The following is a 13,090-nucleotide window of genomic DNA, read 5'->3' as shown; positions in this document are numbered from 1 at the left end:
TGAGTATTAGAACCCTATGAAAATAAATAGGAGGAAGGTTAATTTCCTCGTGGCTCAGCCATAAAGAATCCTCCTGCCAGTGCGGGAGATCTGAGTTTGATCCCTTGGTTGGGCAAATCCCCTGGAGAAGGAAACGGCACCCACTTCTTGCCTGGGAAATCCCATGGACAGAGGAGCCTGGCAGGGTACAGTCCATGCGTTTGCAGAGTCAGACATGATTTAGCGACTAAACGACAACAATCTAACTAATGAGATGGGGTGGGAAGGCAAGTTTGGGGACTACTTGAACTGCTAGGAGAATGTAGTCAACACATACTGCCACCTAGACCTCCACATTTAGGGAGGGAAAAAAAAATTAACAGCTTTAAATGACAGAAAAACTGACGATAGTTAACCTCATTACTGACATCATTCAGTAGTATGGTATATTAAAAATGAATTAACCAGTAGGGATGTGCTCAGTCGTTTCAGTCATATCGGACCCTGAGCCTGCCCACAGGGGATTTCCCAGGCAAGAATACAGGGGTGGGTTGCCATTTCCTTCTCCAGGGTGAACCAATAGGGATAGTCCATGCTTTATGCCCATTTCCTTAGCTGTTACCTTGTGTCTTTTTTGTTCCAAGAGCTCATGTAGGAGATATCATTGTTACATTTAGTTGTCTTTTCTCATTGGGCCCTTCTTGGCTGTGACAGTTTCTCAGACTTCCCTTGTTTATTGACTTCACAGTTTTCAGGAGTTCAGGTATTTTGTAGAATTTCTCTGAATTGCAATTCCTCTGATATTTTTCTCATGATTAGACTGGGGTCCTGGGTTTTTGAAAGAGCACAGAAAGAAAGTGTCATTCTCATCCCATCATAGTAAGGGTACTAATTATCAACATGACTGGATATCACAGTTTAAAATTAGTTAAGGGGCTTCCCGGAGAAGGCAATGGCACCCCACTCCAGTACACCTGCCTGGAAACTCCCATGGATGGAGGAGCCTGGTAGGCTGCAGTCCATGGGGTTGCTAAGAATCGGACACGACTGAGCGACTTCACTTTCACTTTTCACTTTCATGCACTCGAGAAGGAAATGGCAACCCACTCCAGTGTTCTTGCCTGGAGAATCCCAGGGAAAGGGGAGCCTGGTGGGCTGCCGTCTATAGGGTCGCATAGAGTCGGACACGACTGACGTGACTTAGCAGCAGCAAGGGGCTTCCCTGTGGCTCAGTGGTGAAGAATTTGCCTGTCAATATAAGAAACATGGGTTCAATCCCTGATCTGGGAAGATTCCACTTGCCAAGGAGCAATTGAGCCCATGTGCCGCAACTATTGAGCCTGTGCTCTAGAGCCTGGGGGCCCCAACTACTGAAGCCCTCATGCCCTAGAGCCTGTGCTCAGAACAAGAGAGGCCACTGCAGTGAGAAGCCTGCACAACACAGCTAGGGTGTAGCTCCCGCTTATTACAGCAACCAGATAAAAGGTCGAGCAACAATGAAGGCCCACCACAGTCAAAAAATAAAATTAGTTTTAAAATTATTAATTTGGATTTATACATGAAATCTGATTTCTTGAGGTAGATCTAATACTAGAGAGGCTTCATTCTGAGATGACAACAATTAGCTGGGTTGAAGAGTCCCCTTAAGGTAAGCTTGTGCTTTCCAGGCCAGTCCCATCTCCCAGTTTCCATCATTGGCCTTACCTGACTGGTCTCTGCAGGGGTCACCCTTGCTTTTGTCATCAGCTAAATCAAGGCTGGATTTGTCAAGGTTTTAATATAAGGTACGGTGACCTGGCAGAGCTCAGCAGGAAGGGACCAGTGGGTTGTATGCTGGGTTAAAGGGAGAAACGGGGCTGCTGGGAATAATTAATTTCCTACGCATAGTGAAGTCCTCTCAGAACCAGTAGTTGAGATCATAGACTGTGCAACCAAACTACGTGGGCTTATATTCTGAATTACCTCTTCGTGCCATAGTTCACTCGTTAAAGAGGGCATAAGTACAATACACATAAAGACAGAGATAGCAGTAGTAAAGAATTTGGAAAAATGACTGGCACATAGTAAGAACTCAACTGATGTTATTAGCTATTTATTAGAAACCTTAAAGTTTGCCTGGAAGAACAGAGATAAGTCTAATAACTTTCCCGTTCTCTTTTCCTAGGTGGAAATCTGGCCCAGGCAGGGGCTAAGTTCCCACTGTTGACAAGGCCAATATGGGAAGTCAATTTTACTCCCTTCTTCAGTTCTCAACTCAGCTCCACGAAATACTCCTCCCCTGGATGACAGCTGTCATTTATATAGCATTGATGATTGTGTCCATCACTGTACCAAGTGTGTGCTTTTCTCCTTTAATCCTCACAGCAACCATATATATCAGGAACTGACCCAAAACACAACCAAACTAGGAGAGTCAGGTTTCAAATACAGCCAGTCTGTCTTTAGTACCAGTCTCCAAACTACTACTTGAGGTAGTAGGCTGAACGCAAGACAGCCTTGAGCTTGGCCCTGCCCACCTCCAAGCTTGTTGTGGACAAAGAATTTGGAAAAATGACTGGCACATAGTAAGAACTTAGGGTGACGGCAGGACTACTCAGACGCGCTTCCCGCCTTCCCCTGGTAAGAGGAGGAAGATGCAGATTATCCCAGGGCGCTGGTTTGGAAATCTGGAGTTTAAATCCAGTCCCAGCCCGTTGACTTGAGCGCTCTCCCGGGCCTCAGCCTCTTGAGACCTCCAGAGGTCCCCGGAAGAAAGTTACCAGTTCAGGCGGTTGCGCGTTCATGTCTTCCTTCGAACGCGGAACCTTTGACACCACAGCTTCGGGGAGCAGACGGCGTAGACGGAGCAACGGACCCAACGGACCAAGGGGCGGGGCGGACGGGCTTAGGCGGGGCGGGAGGCGGAGGCGCCGCGTAGGCCAGGGAGGCCGGGCTGGCCCGGCTTGGTAGCTCTGTACCCATGTGCCGCCGCCTCCCCCAACGATGTTCCCCTCCCGGAGGAAAGCGGCGCAACTGCCCTGGGAGGACGGCAGGTGAGCTCGGCGGCCGGCCCGGTCCCCGTCCTCCCGGGTGCCAGTTCTTTCCGGGCCACCGCGAGGAATCTAGGAGCCCGAGGCCGTTGTGACTCCGTCTCTGCGGGGCTCTCTGAGGGTCTGTGTTTCTCTTTGGGGGTCTCTGTCTGTATTTGGGTTTCTGTTTCTCTCTGTTTGCGTCTTTGGCTCTACCAGTCTCCGACACTCGGCGGGTCTGTATTTCTCCTTTGATTTCCCTTTGTGAGTTTCTGTCCCTCTGTGCGAGTCTCTCTCGTTATGAGTCTCTGTGTTTTTCCACTGACTTCAATTTTTATGCGGATATTAGAGTCCGTTGACCTTTCTCAGTGGATCTCTTGTCTGTCCCTGTTTTCAGAAGGTCTGTATTTCGTTTCTCTGGTCTCTGCCTCCCCCATCACATGCCTGTAGACTCAGACCCTACACTTGTGCTTCCCCATTCTTTGCTGAGCCCCCAGAAGAATACACCAGACAGAAGCTCTGTACTCTGCCTTGCTGGCCACTGCCTGGCTGGGGCTGAGTTCTCCTCAGACTTAACATTAGTTCATTTCCGGTGCAGCTGTACTTGAATGTGGCCTGCCCCATGTGTTAGGTGTGGGGTTGACCCAGACCTTAGTTAGTGGTTGTCACTAAAGCAGAATGGGGATGAGCTGTTTGGCTGTTAAGCTTGGGAGGGACGCCCAGACTTCAGTCTTGAGGTGTACCCTCAAGTCTTCTCAGAACACATGGTAGTGGATCTAGCCTGGTGAATGACACCTCTTTTCCTGAATGTCTGTTAAGTTTGCCCAAAGGTGCCCAGAGACTTTGGAATATAGTGGGCACAACTCTTTATCTTTGGGAATTTTTCAGACTTGCTGTTGAAGTAAGAAGACAGGAATATAGTAGAAAGCCTAGACTGTGGATTTAGGCTTGGACCAGAATCCTCTTTAATAGCCATGTGACCAGAGCCAACTTAATCGTCCTCTCAGCTCTTCCATCTCTGAAACAGGGATCATAATATCTCTTCTGCAGGTCTATATGAAGATATAAAGGAGATCACACATATTTAAAAGTCTTGACACTATGCCTGGCACAGAAAAGATGCCAGTTATCTTCCAGTTACTTTTGCAGTTTGGAGTATTCAAACCTGTGTCACTAAGGTTTGTGTGAGGGAAGAAAGGAAAGGTTATGGAGAATTTCCATTTCCTGATTTTTTCCTAAGAATTTTAGGAAAATAACCATATTCCACAAAACTTTACTGGTATCACTTCATGCTTTTGACACAGGGGTACAAAGATCCATGCAACAGATGCCTACTGAGGTAGCAATTAAGAGTGTTGGCTCTGGAAACAGCCTGTCTTGGTTTGAATCACCCTCTTATTAGCTTTGGACACATACTGATGAAGGAGACAAAACCTCATCTGGTCTGCCTACTCACCTCCAGGAACAGGGTGGCCTGGGCCTGGTAGCTGCTGAGACTGCAGATATGGAGTTTGCCACCAGGTGGCACCAGGAGCAATTGTCAGTGTTCACTGTCCTGAGGAATTCAGTTGTTAGTGATTTGGGCCCTTGCAGCACAGGAAGAGAGTGTCCGGGGGAATGTGATCCTAGTAGGAAGGGAATGCTGGACCAAGGGGACAGAAGGTGAAAGTGCATGGAGTGCCCAATCCATGCCATACCCCTGGGTAATGGTCACTGCTTCTTCTTCCGAAGGTGGGATATTTCCTCATGTCCATCTCCCCGGTCTCTACCCCATCCCCAGCAAGAGCCCAGAGCGAGAATCTATAGAGGTTCCAGCCTTCCCAGGCCAATAGCAGGATTGGCCTCTGCTCTTCCCCAGCGGAAACCCCCACCACATGACAATGGGGGGTAAGTCAGAAGTCCTGCAAGGTTGTCTTGCCACATTCCCTCTCTGCTGTGTGTGGGACCTGGGCCTGGCTTCAGGGTTGCTTCCAGTTGGCAGTTGTGCCTCTGGAGAGAGAGAGGAGTTGGTCTGGCTTTAGTGTGTGACAAGCATGCCCTGAATGCTTGATCCCTTCCTGTAACTCACTTAGCAAGCCCTCTGCTGTATGACTTGTGCTCAGTACACAGCTATGAATCTGATTACCTGTGAAGAAGACAGGCAAGGACACAGGTGATTTCAAAACTCTTAAATGCTTCCAGGAGGGCAGTACCAGATATTCCAGGAACACAAAGGAGGGAGTATGTATCTCAGTCTGTTGTGTATGTGGGCCTAGGGGCTGACAGTGTGGCCATGACATTGGAGTTTGGCCTTGAAGGATCAATGGGGTGCTTCCAGGCAGGTGAAATAAGGAAAGCCATTTTAGGCAGAAGCAGCAGACTCTGTGAGGGCTAGAGCAGGAAGGAGTATGGTGAGTGGAGAAACTGAATTGCTCAGTGTGTAGCACTGGGTGAGTGGCAGGAGCAGCTGGAGATGGGGCCAGGTTACAGAGGGGTTTGACTGTCAGATCACGGAGTTTGCCCATTATCTTGTAAACAGGAAGATCATCCATGAGATTTGAAGGGGTCAGAATAGGGCAAGGACCAGGTGAGACTTGAACTAAAAGGTAGGTAGTGTGTGAGGGAAGAACAAAGGGTACTTAGGAGGTAGAATCTAAATGCTGTGGTAACTAATTGGTAGTTCTCAGAGATTATAAAGTAAATTGCTTTGCTGATTATTTCAGAAGACAGGAAGCTGCAATTTTCTTGGATTCCTTAGTTCCTTCACTGCCCTCAGGAACTTCCAGAGAGAGGGGCAAAGAAACCAAATGACTTCCATCCATTTGTTTTTTTTCCCCAGAACTACCCCAGAGTGTAAGATATTCTGTTGTTTTTCCACCTTCTGAAAGGTGCCTGGGTGCTGTTCCGAGCCCTCAGCTTTCTTTCCCTCTTCCGTTTCTCATCTTTTGTCACATGAGCTGCCCTGGACTGAAGCTTTGAGATGCATTCTGTGAACTGCCTTTGTTGGTTTGGGCCTCACATTGGTTTGGGGACAGACCTGATCTTCCCAGAGTGAACAGTGGTCTTTTCATTGGGGCTGAAACAGTGAAACAGCTTCCCTCTTTGGGGGAGCTTTCTGGTCTGAGAAGTAGGATGAAGCCAAGCTTTCTGATGAGGGTGAACCTGCAGGGGAACAGGTAGAAGGCAGTGCGTGGGGTCTCTAAGGTGGGCTTCTGCCTTCGGCTCTGGACATGAGATGTCGTCCTGGGGAGGGGCAAGTGCAAGGGACAAGGAGTCTCTTCCCTGCCCTCGAGCAGCTCTTGGTCTGATCTGGATGCAGGCACAGAAAGTAAGAGAGCATCGAGCAAGTGGGGCTGCTCCCAGACCTGCGAGTGTTTGGAGGGCCTCCTGGAGGTGGCGTGGCTCAGGCTGAACCTAGAGCTGTAAGCCGGATTCTGATGCATGGTAGCAACACAAACAAAAGCACTAAAGTTGCTTCTGCACTAATTCCCAAGCGCTTGGGGCCGACCAGTCACCTGTGCCTTACTTGTGGGAAGCCAGAGAAGGGTGTGTTCAGGACCTTGGCTCACCTTGCCCTTCTGATCCGCTCCTTGTTCTTGTCCCAGGTCCAGGTTGATGCCCAGTGGCCTCCCCCGGAAATGTTCCGTCTTCCACCTCTTTGTTGCCTGTCTCTTACTGGGCTTCCTCTCCCTGCTCTGGCTGCAGCTCAGCTGCTCTGGGGACGTAGCCCGGGCAGCCAGGGGACAAGGACAGGAGACCCCAGGCCCATTCCGGGCCTGCCCGCCAGAGCCACCTCGTGAGCACTGGGAAGAAGATGAGTCATGGGGCCCCCACCGCCTGGCAGTGCTGGTGCCCTTTCGAGAACGCTTTGAGGAGCTGCTGGTCTTTGTGCCCCACATGCACCGCTTCCTGAGCAAGAAGAAGATCCAGCACCACATCTATGTGCTCAACCAGGTGGATCATTTCAGGTAGGGACCACCTCCAAACTGGTACCCGCTCACCTGGGCCTCACCTTGCCCTGGTCTCTCCCTTGCCTGCTCCCTTTCCTGACAGCAGTCCAGTACCAGGTAGCCCAGGCCTGTGAAAGGCTACCCGGGGCAGAAGCAGAAGGGTGGGAGGTGCTCGACCCCTCTCACTGGGTGTGATGGGAATTTGCGGGGAGGGTTTGGGACCGGGGAGGCCCTGGATCTGGTTTCCATTTTACAAAGGTCCGTGTGGCTGCTATTTGTGTACTAGGCCATACCAGGGCAAGAAGGGGAGTGAGAGACCTGTTGGGCAGGCGTTGCCCTTATTGCCATCGTGGCAGACACGGTGGAGAGAAGCAATGTGGAGGAGGTGCAGGCCGGGCTTGCTGGTGGATTAACTGCAGGGATTAGGGAAAGAGAAGGGTCAAGGGCATGGGTTTAAGGTTGTTCAAAATCTGGCATTAACTTAAAATCCTTGCCCTCACCAAAAAATGCTCCCCTCCATGATCACAATCCGTGCATTACACAGCCCACCCCCACCTCCCTTTCCTCCAGTTCACTCCCCCTGGGGAACATACTCCAGCAATTCTTGGAACCTGCCAGGTCCTTTAGTTCACAATCCTCCCAGTGTTCTCTGCTTTCTTCCTGACCTGACTTGACTACAACTGAATCCCTGATTTCCTACCTGTCCCTGACCTGCTTCTCCTGCCCTCTTCCTCATTTTAGGAGGTGGAAACTCCACACTCCCAGCTGCTCAGGCCAGAAGGTGCTGGGGTCGTCCTCCACTCCTGCTCTCTCATACAGCACATCTAGTCCACCAGCACAGCGTGTCTAGCATCTGCCCTCCTATCATCGCCACTGCTGCCTGAGTTAAGGCATCATCAGTTCATGCCTAAATTATTGTAGCAGTCTCTTAACCTGTCTCCCTGCTTCCACCCCTTACCTTCCAGGCTCTTCTTATCATACCAGCTAGAGTGGTCCTGGTGAACACTGAGCCTCTGCACATGGTGCCTTCACTCTTGGCCCCTCAGTGGCTCGCCATCTCATCCAGGGTCAAAGCCCATGTCCTCCAGGGACCTGTCACCCTCTGACATCATTCCCTAAAACCTCACTCACTCTGCTTGACCACATTGCTGACTGCTCCAGCCTCCAGCCTTGGGAGTCATTTTCGCCTCTGCTCGTAGCCCCATTCCCGTGATTTCCACAGGGCTCATTCCCTCAGGCCTTCAGGTTTCTGCTCACATATCACTCTGTTACGCTGGCTCTCCCTGACAACCTCGTCTAAAAGGACAGCCCCTACCTGCCAGCGTGTTTTATTCTTCTCACATTGCTTTACTGTTCTCAACATTTACCACTCACTGGCTTGTTGCATGTTTACTCAAGTTTTTTTTTTTTTATTAGAATGTCAGCTCCTTGAGGGCAGGGCTTTTATTTCTCACTGCTGTATCTCCCGTGCTCTGAACAGTTTCTGGGACATAGTAGGTGCTCGGTAAACATTCATTAGGTGAGTGGAGGAGCAGCTGGGCAGCCCTGTAGTGAAGTTGGCATCGAGCTGGAGGGCAGCATGGGTGCTGGGGTCTGTTGTGTGGAGGACAGGCTCTCACGTAGAGGCTGGGGGAGAGCAAGCTTGCTGCCCCCCTGCCCAGCTTTGGCACCCTGCACAGGTTCAACCGGGCAGCACTCATCAACGCGGGCTTCCTGGAAAGCGGCAACAGCACAGACTACATCGCCATGCACGACGTGGACCTGCTCCCTCTCAATGAGGAGCTGGACTATGGCTTCCCAGAGGCTGGGCCCTTCCACGTGGCCTCCCCAGAGCTCCACCCGCTCTACCACTACAAGACCTACGTTGGTGGCATCCTGCTGCTTTCCAAGCAGCACTACCAGCTGGTGAGGCCTGGCATGCCTGCTCTGCTCAGAGACAGGCAACACCTACCTGGATGGGGGCTGTGGCCAGAGGAGTGGCAGTTTTGGGGCCCAGTAGCTGGAGGATCCTTCCTAGGATCCTCCCCAGTGGGGAAGCCCAGGGCTAGCTAGAGGCGTGAGAGAGGAGCAGGACCAAGCATTCCAGTTAGGGAGGGTTTCTGCCTCAGTAGCAGAACGCCTCATGTGAACTAGCTTCAGAAGCCCTGTTCTTTGCCTCTCAAAATGGAAAAGTCTGCTCAGCCTATCAGACAGTTGTCACCAGGACATCATTTCACTTTCCGTCTCTCAGCTCTGCCTTCTCTAGACTGGATTTACTTTCAGACATTCGCAATGCAACATAGTTGTTGTAGCTGCAACCTGCATCTGTCTAGGCCCAAGTCCAGTGGAAAATGGAGCTCCTTTTTCCAGCAGCCCAGACAGCAGTCCCACAGCTGCTCCATGCTGGCTCTTGATTGGCCTGTCTTGAGTTATGGCTAATCCCTGAATCAGTCACCATGGTAGGGGTGGGAGTGGGATGGTGGGGTGGGAAGAACTGAGTGGCTTAGACCCCCATCTCTTGCTCCTCTGTTCAATCTGTGGCTGAAGCCAGCTTAATGTAAATGAAGCCTGAAGTCATGGCAAAAATAAATGTCTGACATCTGACTTCAGACACTGTCTCTTTCTTCCATACAGAGGAAGAGACAAGGGCAGAGAGACCCTCAGGAGAAATAGGAGTAGGGGACCAGGCAGAAATAGAGCAGGAGCTGGCACTGTGCCCATCATCAGCTCTTAGAGGTCCCCTCCCAGCAGTCAGACATTTTTGAGAAACTGTTCATCTCACACAAATCCAAGGCCCCATTAGAACAGGCAAAGGAACCTGGGGTATGCTGACTGTTCCCCACTGGTACCACAGAGGTTATAAGAACCAAAACCATCTGAGTGTCCATTCATAGGAAGAGGAGGAAAGGGGGCCTGTCCTGGCCCCACTTGGGCTTGGGACCCCCAAGTAGGAGACCAAAGAGCATCCCTGGGAGGATGGGGCAAGTGACACTGCCTGTCTTTGTGTCAGTGCAATGGGATGTCCAACCGCTTCTGGGGCTGGGGCCGAGAAGATGACGAGTTCTACCGGCGCATCAAAGGAGCTGGGCTCCAGGTAATGCTCCCCCACCCCCCACCCCGCCACTTCCTCAGTCATCATGGCAGTCCTGAGGTTCCTCTCTGCCTTCAGATGAAGTTCCTGGGGCTGGAGATGGCACCCCTGGTTCTAATCCCAGCCCTGCCCCCGACTAGTACACCTCTCTTAAAGAATGGGAGTACAGGCCCCTGCCTGTGGGCTGTTACCTAGTGGTGAGGGCCAGGGCTCCAGGAGAGGCAGCCTGATCCAGCTTCCTTTGGCCTCCTTAGCTTTTCCGCCCTTCGGGTATCACAACTGGGTACAAGACATTCCGCCACCTGCACGACCCAGCCTGGAGGAAGAGAGACCAGAAGCGCATCGCGGCTCAAAAACAGGTGATGGCTGATCTCTTGGTCAGGGTGGACAGGTGCTGGCTGGTCCCTTGATCAGGGGTGTACAGGTGCTGGCCAGTCCCTTGGTCAGGGTAGGTATGTGGTATATAGGGAACCAGCGGGCCCAAACTTTTCACCAAGTTCTCATTGTGCCCAAATGGTCCCATCCTCCCCTGCTTGGCCCAGGTCATTGTGGGCATTCTGCTTGGGCACAGGGCCCTCTTCTGGTGGCTGCCATGGTCCCTGGGCCTTGTGGGTCAGCCAAGACATCAGAGGCCATTTAGGCTATATGTGTCAGGTTGGGTGGGGACAAGACTCAACTGAAGGTGCCAGAATCCCAGGCAGACCTGGGACACAGGAGTCCACGTCTCTCAAATAGCCTCTTCTCTCAGAGCCAGATTAGTTGAACTAGAAAACACTTGGTCTCCTGCTGATGGGGATGTGCAGCCATGGGCAGGAGACTTCCTGTCTCTGAGCTTCCCTTTCCCCTCTGTGGGACCGTAGGACCTCTGATGATGAGATCATGGGAGATCAGTGGACAGCTGGCACCTACCAAACCCTGAGTACATGCTCTCTCCCCCCTTCCTTCTCAGGAGCAGTTCAAGGTGGACCGGGAGGGAGGCCTGAGCACGGTGAAGTACCGTGTGGATTCCCGTACAGCCCTGTCTGTGGGCGGGGCCCCCTGCACTGTGCTCAACATCCTGCTGGACTGTGACAAGGCCGCCACCCCATGGTGCACATTCAGCTGAAGGCTGGACAGTAAGGGAGCTTGTGCCTACAGGCCACACTGCTACTCACGCCCAGGACAAAGCCTTGGCCCAGGCCCAGCTCCAGTAGGACATGGAGTGGCCTGAAGCAGTGGCCAGCCAGCCACATATTTGCAGCATCCTGGCTCCCAAAGGCAGGTTTGAGCCAGGACAGGACACACATGGTGCCTGGGATGCTACCAGCAATAAACAGTGATGGAGAGAGGCTGAGGCTGGGACATGGCTCCCAACTGGGGCTCTCCACCCTGCCTTACTGCTTGCCTTGCCCCGCCCTACCCTCCTTTGTGTGCTGAGAACTGCAGGTTCCTCCCTTTGGACTGCCTCATGCAGAGATACAGTTTAGAAGCCAGGCCACTGATGTGGGTGGCCAGGGCCATCAGGAGGGTTAAAACTGCAGAGACCAGTGTGCAAGCCCTACAAAGGGAGCAGCTGAGACCAGCTCTGGCTGGCTGTCACCATGCAGGAATGTGAGCCTAGTGTTGCCAGATCTTCTGATTTTTCAAAAGAAACTAGAATTCTGGATTCTTGAATGAAATTGGTTTATTTATTTTAATTGGTTAATTTTTAAACGATAGCAACTAATTCAAACTTTTAAAAAGTATGGCAGGCCGAACCTGTGGCTGAGGGGGAAGGGAATGGGGCAAAAGAAGACATTTTTCTTTGTTAAAAGCTGGCAAGGAGTTGGGGCAGGGCTGGGGACGATGAGGCCAGGGGAAGCTCAAGTGGGAGAGAAGCCCAAAGCACAAGATCCCTGTTCCCTCCCTCAGCCCAAGGGGTGCTTCATCCCATCTCACTAAAATGGACGGAAGAAGATCACAAGACTGGAGTGAGGGTAGTCAGCTACATTGCGGAGACTCACTCAGTCATCGCTTGGGAAGGGAAGACCGTGTTCCTGAGGTGGGAGGAAGATGAGAAGTAGAATCCCCGGAGTGCTCCCACAGTGTGAGGAGAGATTGCTGATGGTCACTGAAAGCAACAGAGAGGGAGGGTGGGGAGCCAGGGGAGATGGTGGAACCATCTGGAGGGAAGCCCAGGGCCAATGAGAGGGAAATGAGGGACCCTGAAAGGTAAATTGCTCCTTCAAGGCATTTGACTACAGAAGATTTGGGGCAGAAGTTGGAAGAGACTGGGACCAGTTAAGGTTAGTTTGTTTAACAATAAACAGGACACCTGAAGTGCCAGAGGAAAGATTGAGGTCCCCAGATACAGGAGGGTAGATTCACATCTCTACTCCAAAAAGGCTCCTCCTCCAACGCTGGTCTTCGGGTTATTTTGTGCAGTTGTGTGGGTTGTGCACTGTACAACCTGAGCATAAACCAAGAGATTTCAGCAAAGAGGAGTGGAGGGAGTGAAGAACTTCAGGCTTCATGTAACTGGTGAGACTTAGAAGAGAGGGTCTTTGGGATTCAAAATTGACTTCACCCAGCAATTCAGCTTTTACTTACTACAGTGAAGGGCAAACAGATCTTGATGACAGTGCAAGGGTAGTAAAGGGACTTTCTCGACTTGAGGCCCAGGGGAGGGGAATGGTGCACTTTCTGTATGCTGGTTTCCTGGACAACCCTGACTGTGTCATCTTGGACTTAAGTCACGAAGCCTTTTGGAGTTGGAGTAGGTACGACTGCCCGCAGCTCTATACTCACCTGGCAAGTAAGACAAAAAAGATGGGGGACTCGTTCCTTTGCACCTGCCCTGAGAGGTGGGATGAGCAGGAGAAAAGCAGGATCAGCCCGCTCAGCCTGGGCTGGGTGCATCTCTAACCCTGCACTCCCACACACTCACGACCACCACTACCACCTCCATGATCCAAACAGCAGAAGGCAACCCCAGGCCAGGCCTGAGGCAGCTGTAATCTTCAGCCCACCCTCCCCATCTCGAGCCTTCCCTAAACCTTTCTGGGAGAGCAGGAGAAGGCTAAGAGCTGGTCAGTAATGAAGAAGCAGAGAGCTCTTCCGCTGCCTCAGCACCTTGGCAGCTCCTC

General features: G+C 51.6%; 1 protein-coding gene across 6 annotated transcripts; it reads left to right on the top strand.

Moving 5' to 3' along the window:
- The first annotated feature begins 2,834 nt into the window (after window positions 1–2,834).
- B4GALT7 (beta-1,4-galactosyltransferase 7) lies at window positions 2,835–11,659 on the top strand. Of its 6 annotated transcripts, XM_040240438.1 has the most exons (8): window positions 2,871–3,011; window positions 4,768–4,874; window positions 5,690–5,819; window positions 6,572–6,934; window positions 8,596–8,821; window positions 9,906–9,989; window positions 10,241–10,345; window positions 10,936–11,659. In XM_040240438.1, the coding sequence occupies exons 4-8, from the start codon at window positions 6,582–6,584 to the stop codon at window positions 11,089–11,091; spliced, it is 924 nt and encodes a 307-aa protein (XP_040096372.1). In that variant the 5' UTR covers window positions 2,871–3,011; window positions 4,768–4,874; window positions 5,690–5,819; window positions 6,572–6,581; the 3' UTR covers window positions 11,092–11,659. The 6 variants fall into 6 exon arrangements, with proteins under 6 accessions (XP_040096370.1, XP_040096371.1, XP_040096369.1 ...); XM_040240437.1 differs by lacking the exon at window positions 5,690–5,819 and having other exon boundaries at window positions 2,865–3,011; XM_040240435.1 differs by lacking the exon at window positions 5,690–5,819 and having other exon boundaries at window positions 2,866–3,011; window positions 4,719–4,874.
- Window positions 11,660–13,090: the final 1,431 nt, after the last annotated feature.

Source organism: Oryx dammah, unplaced genomic scaffold (assembly GCF_014754425.2).
Source record: "Oryx dammah isolate SB20612 unplaced genomic scaffold, SCBI_Odam_1.1 HiC_scaffold_5, whole genome shotgun sequence".
NCBI classification, from domain to species: Eukaryota; Metazoa; Chordata; class Mammalia; order Artiodactyla; family Bovidae; genus Oryx; species Oryx dammah.
The sequence above is the reverse complement of the archived record's forward strand: the minus strand, read 5'-3'. Positions and strand labels throughout refer to the sequence as shown.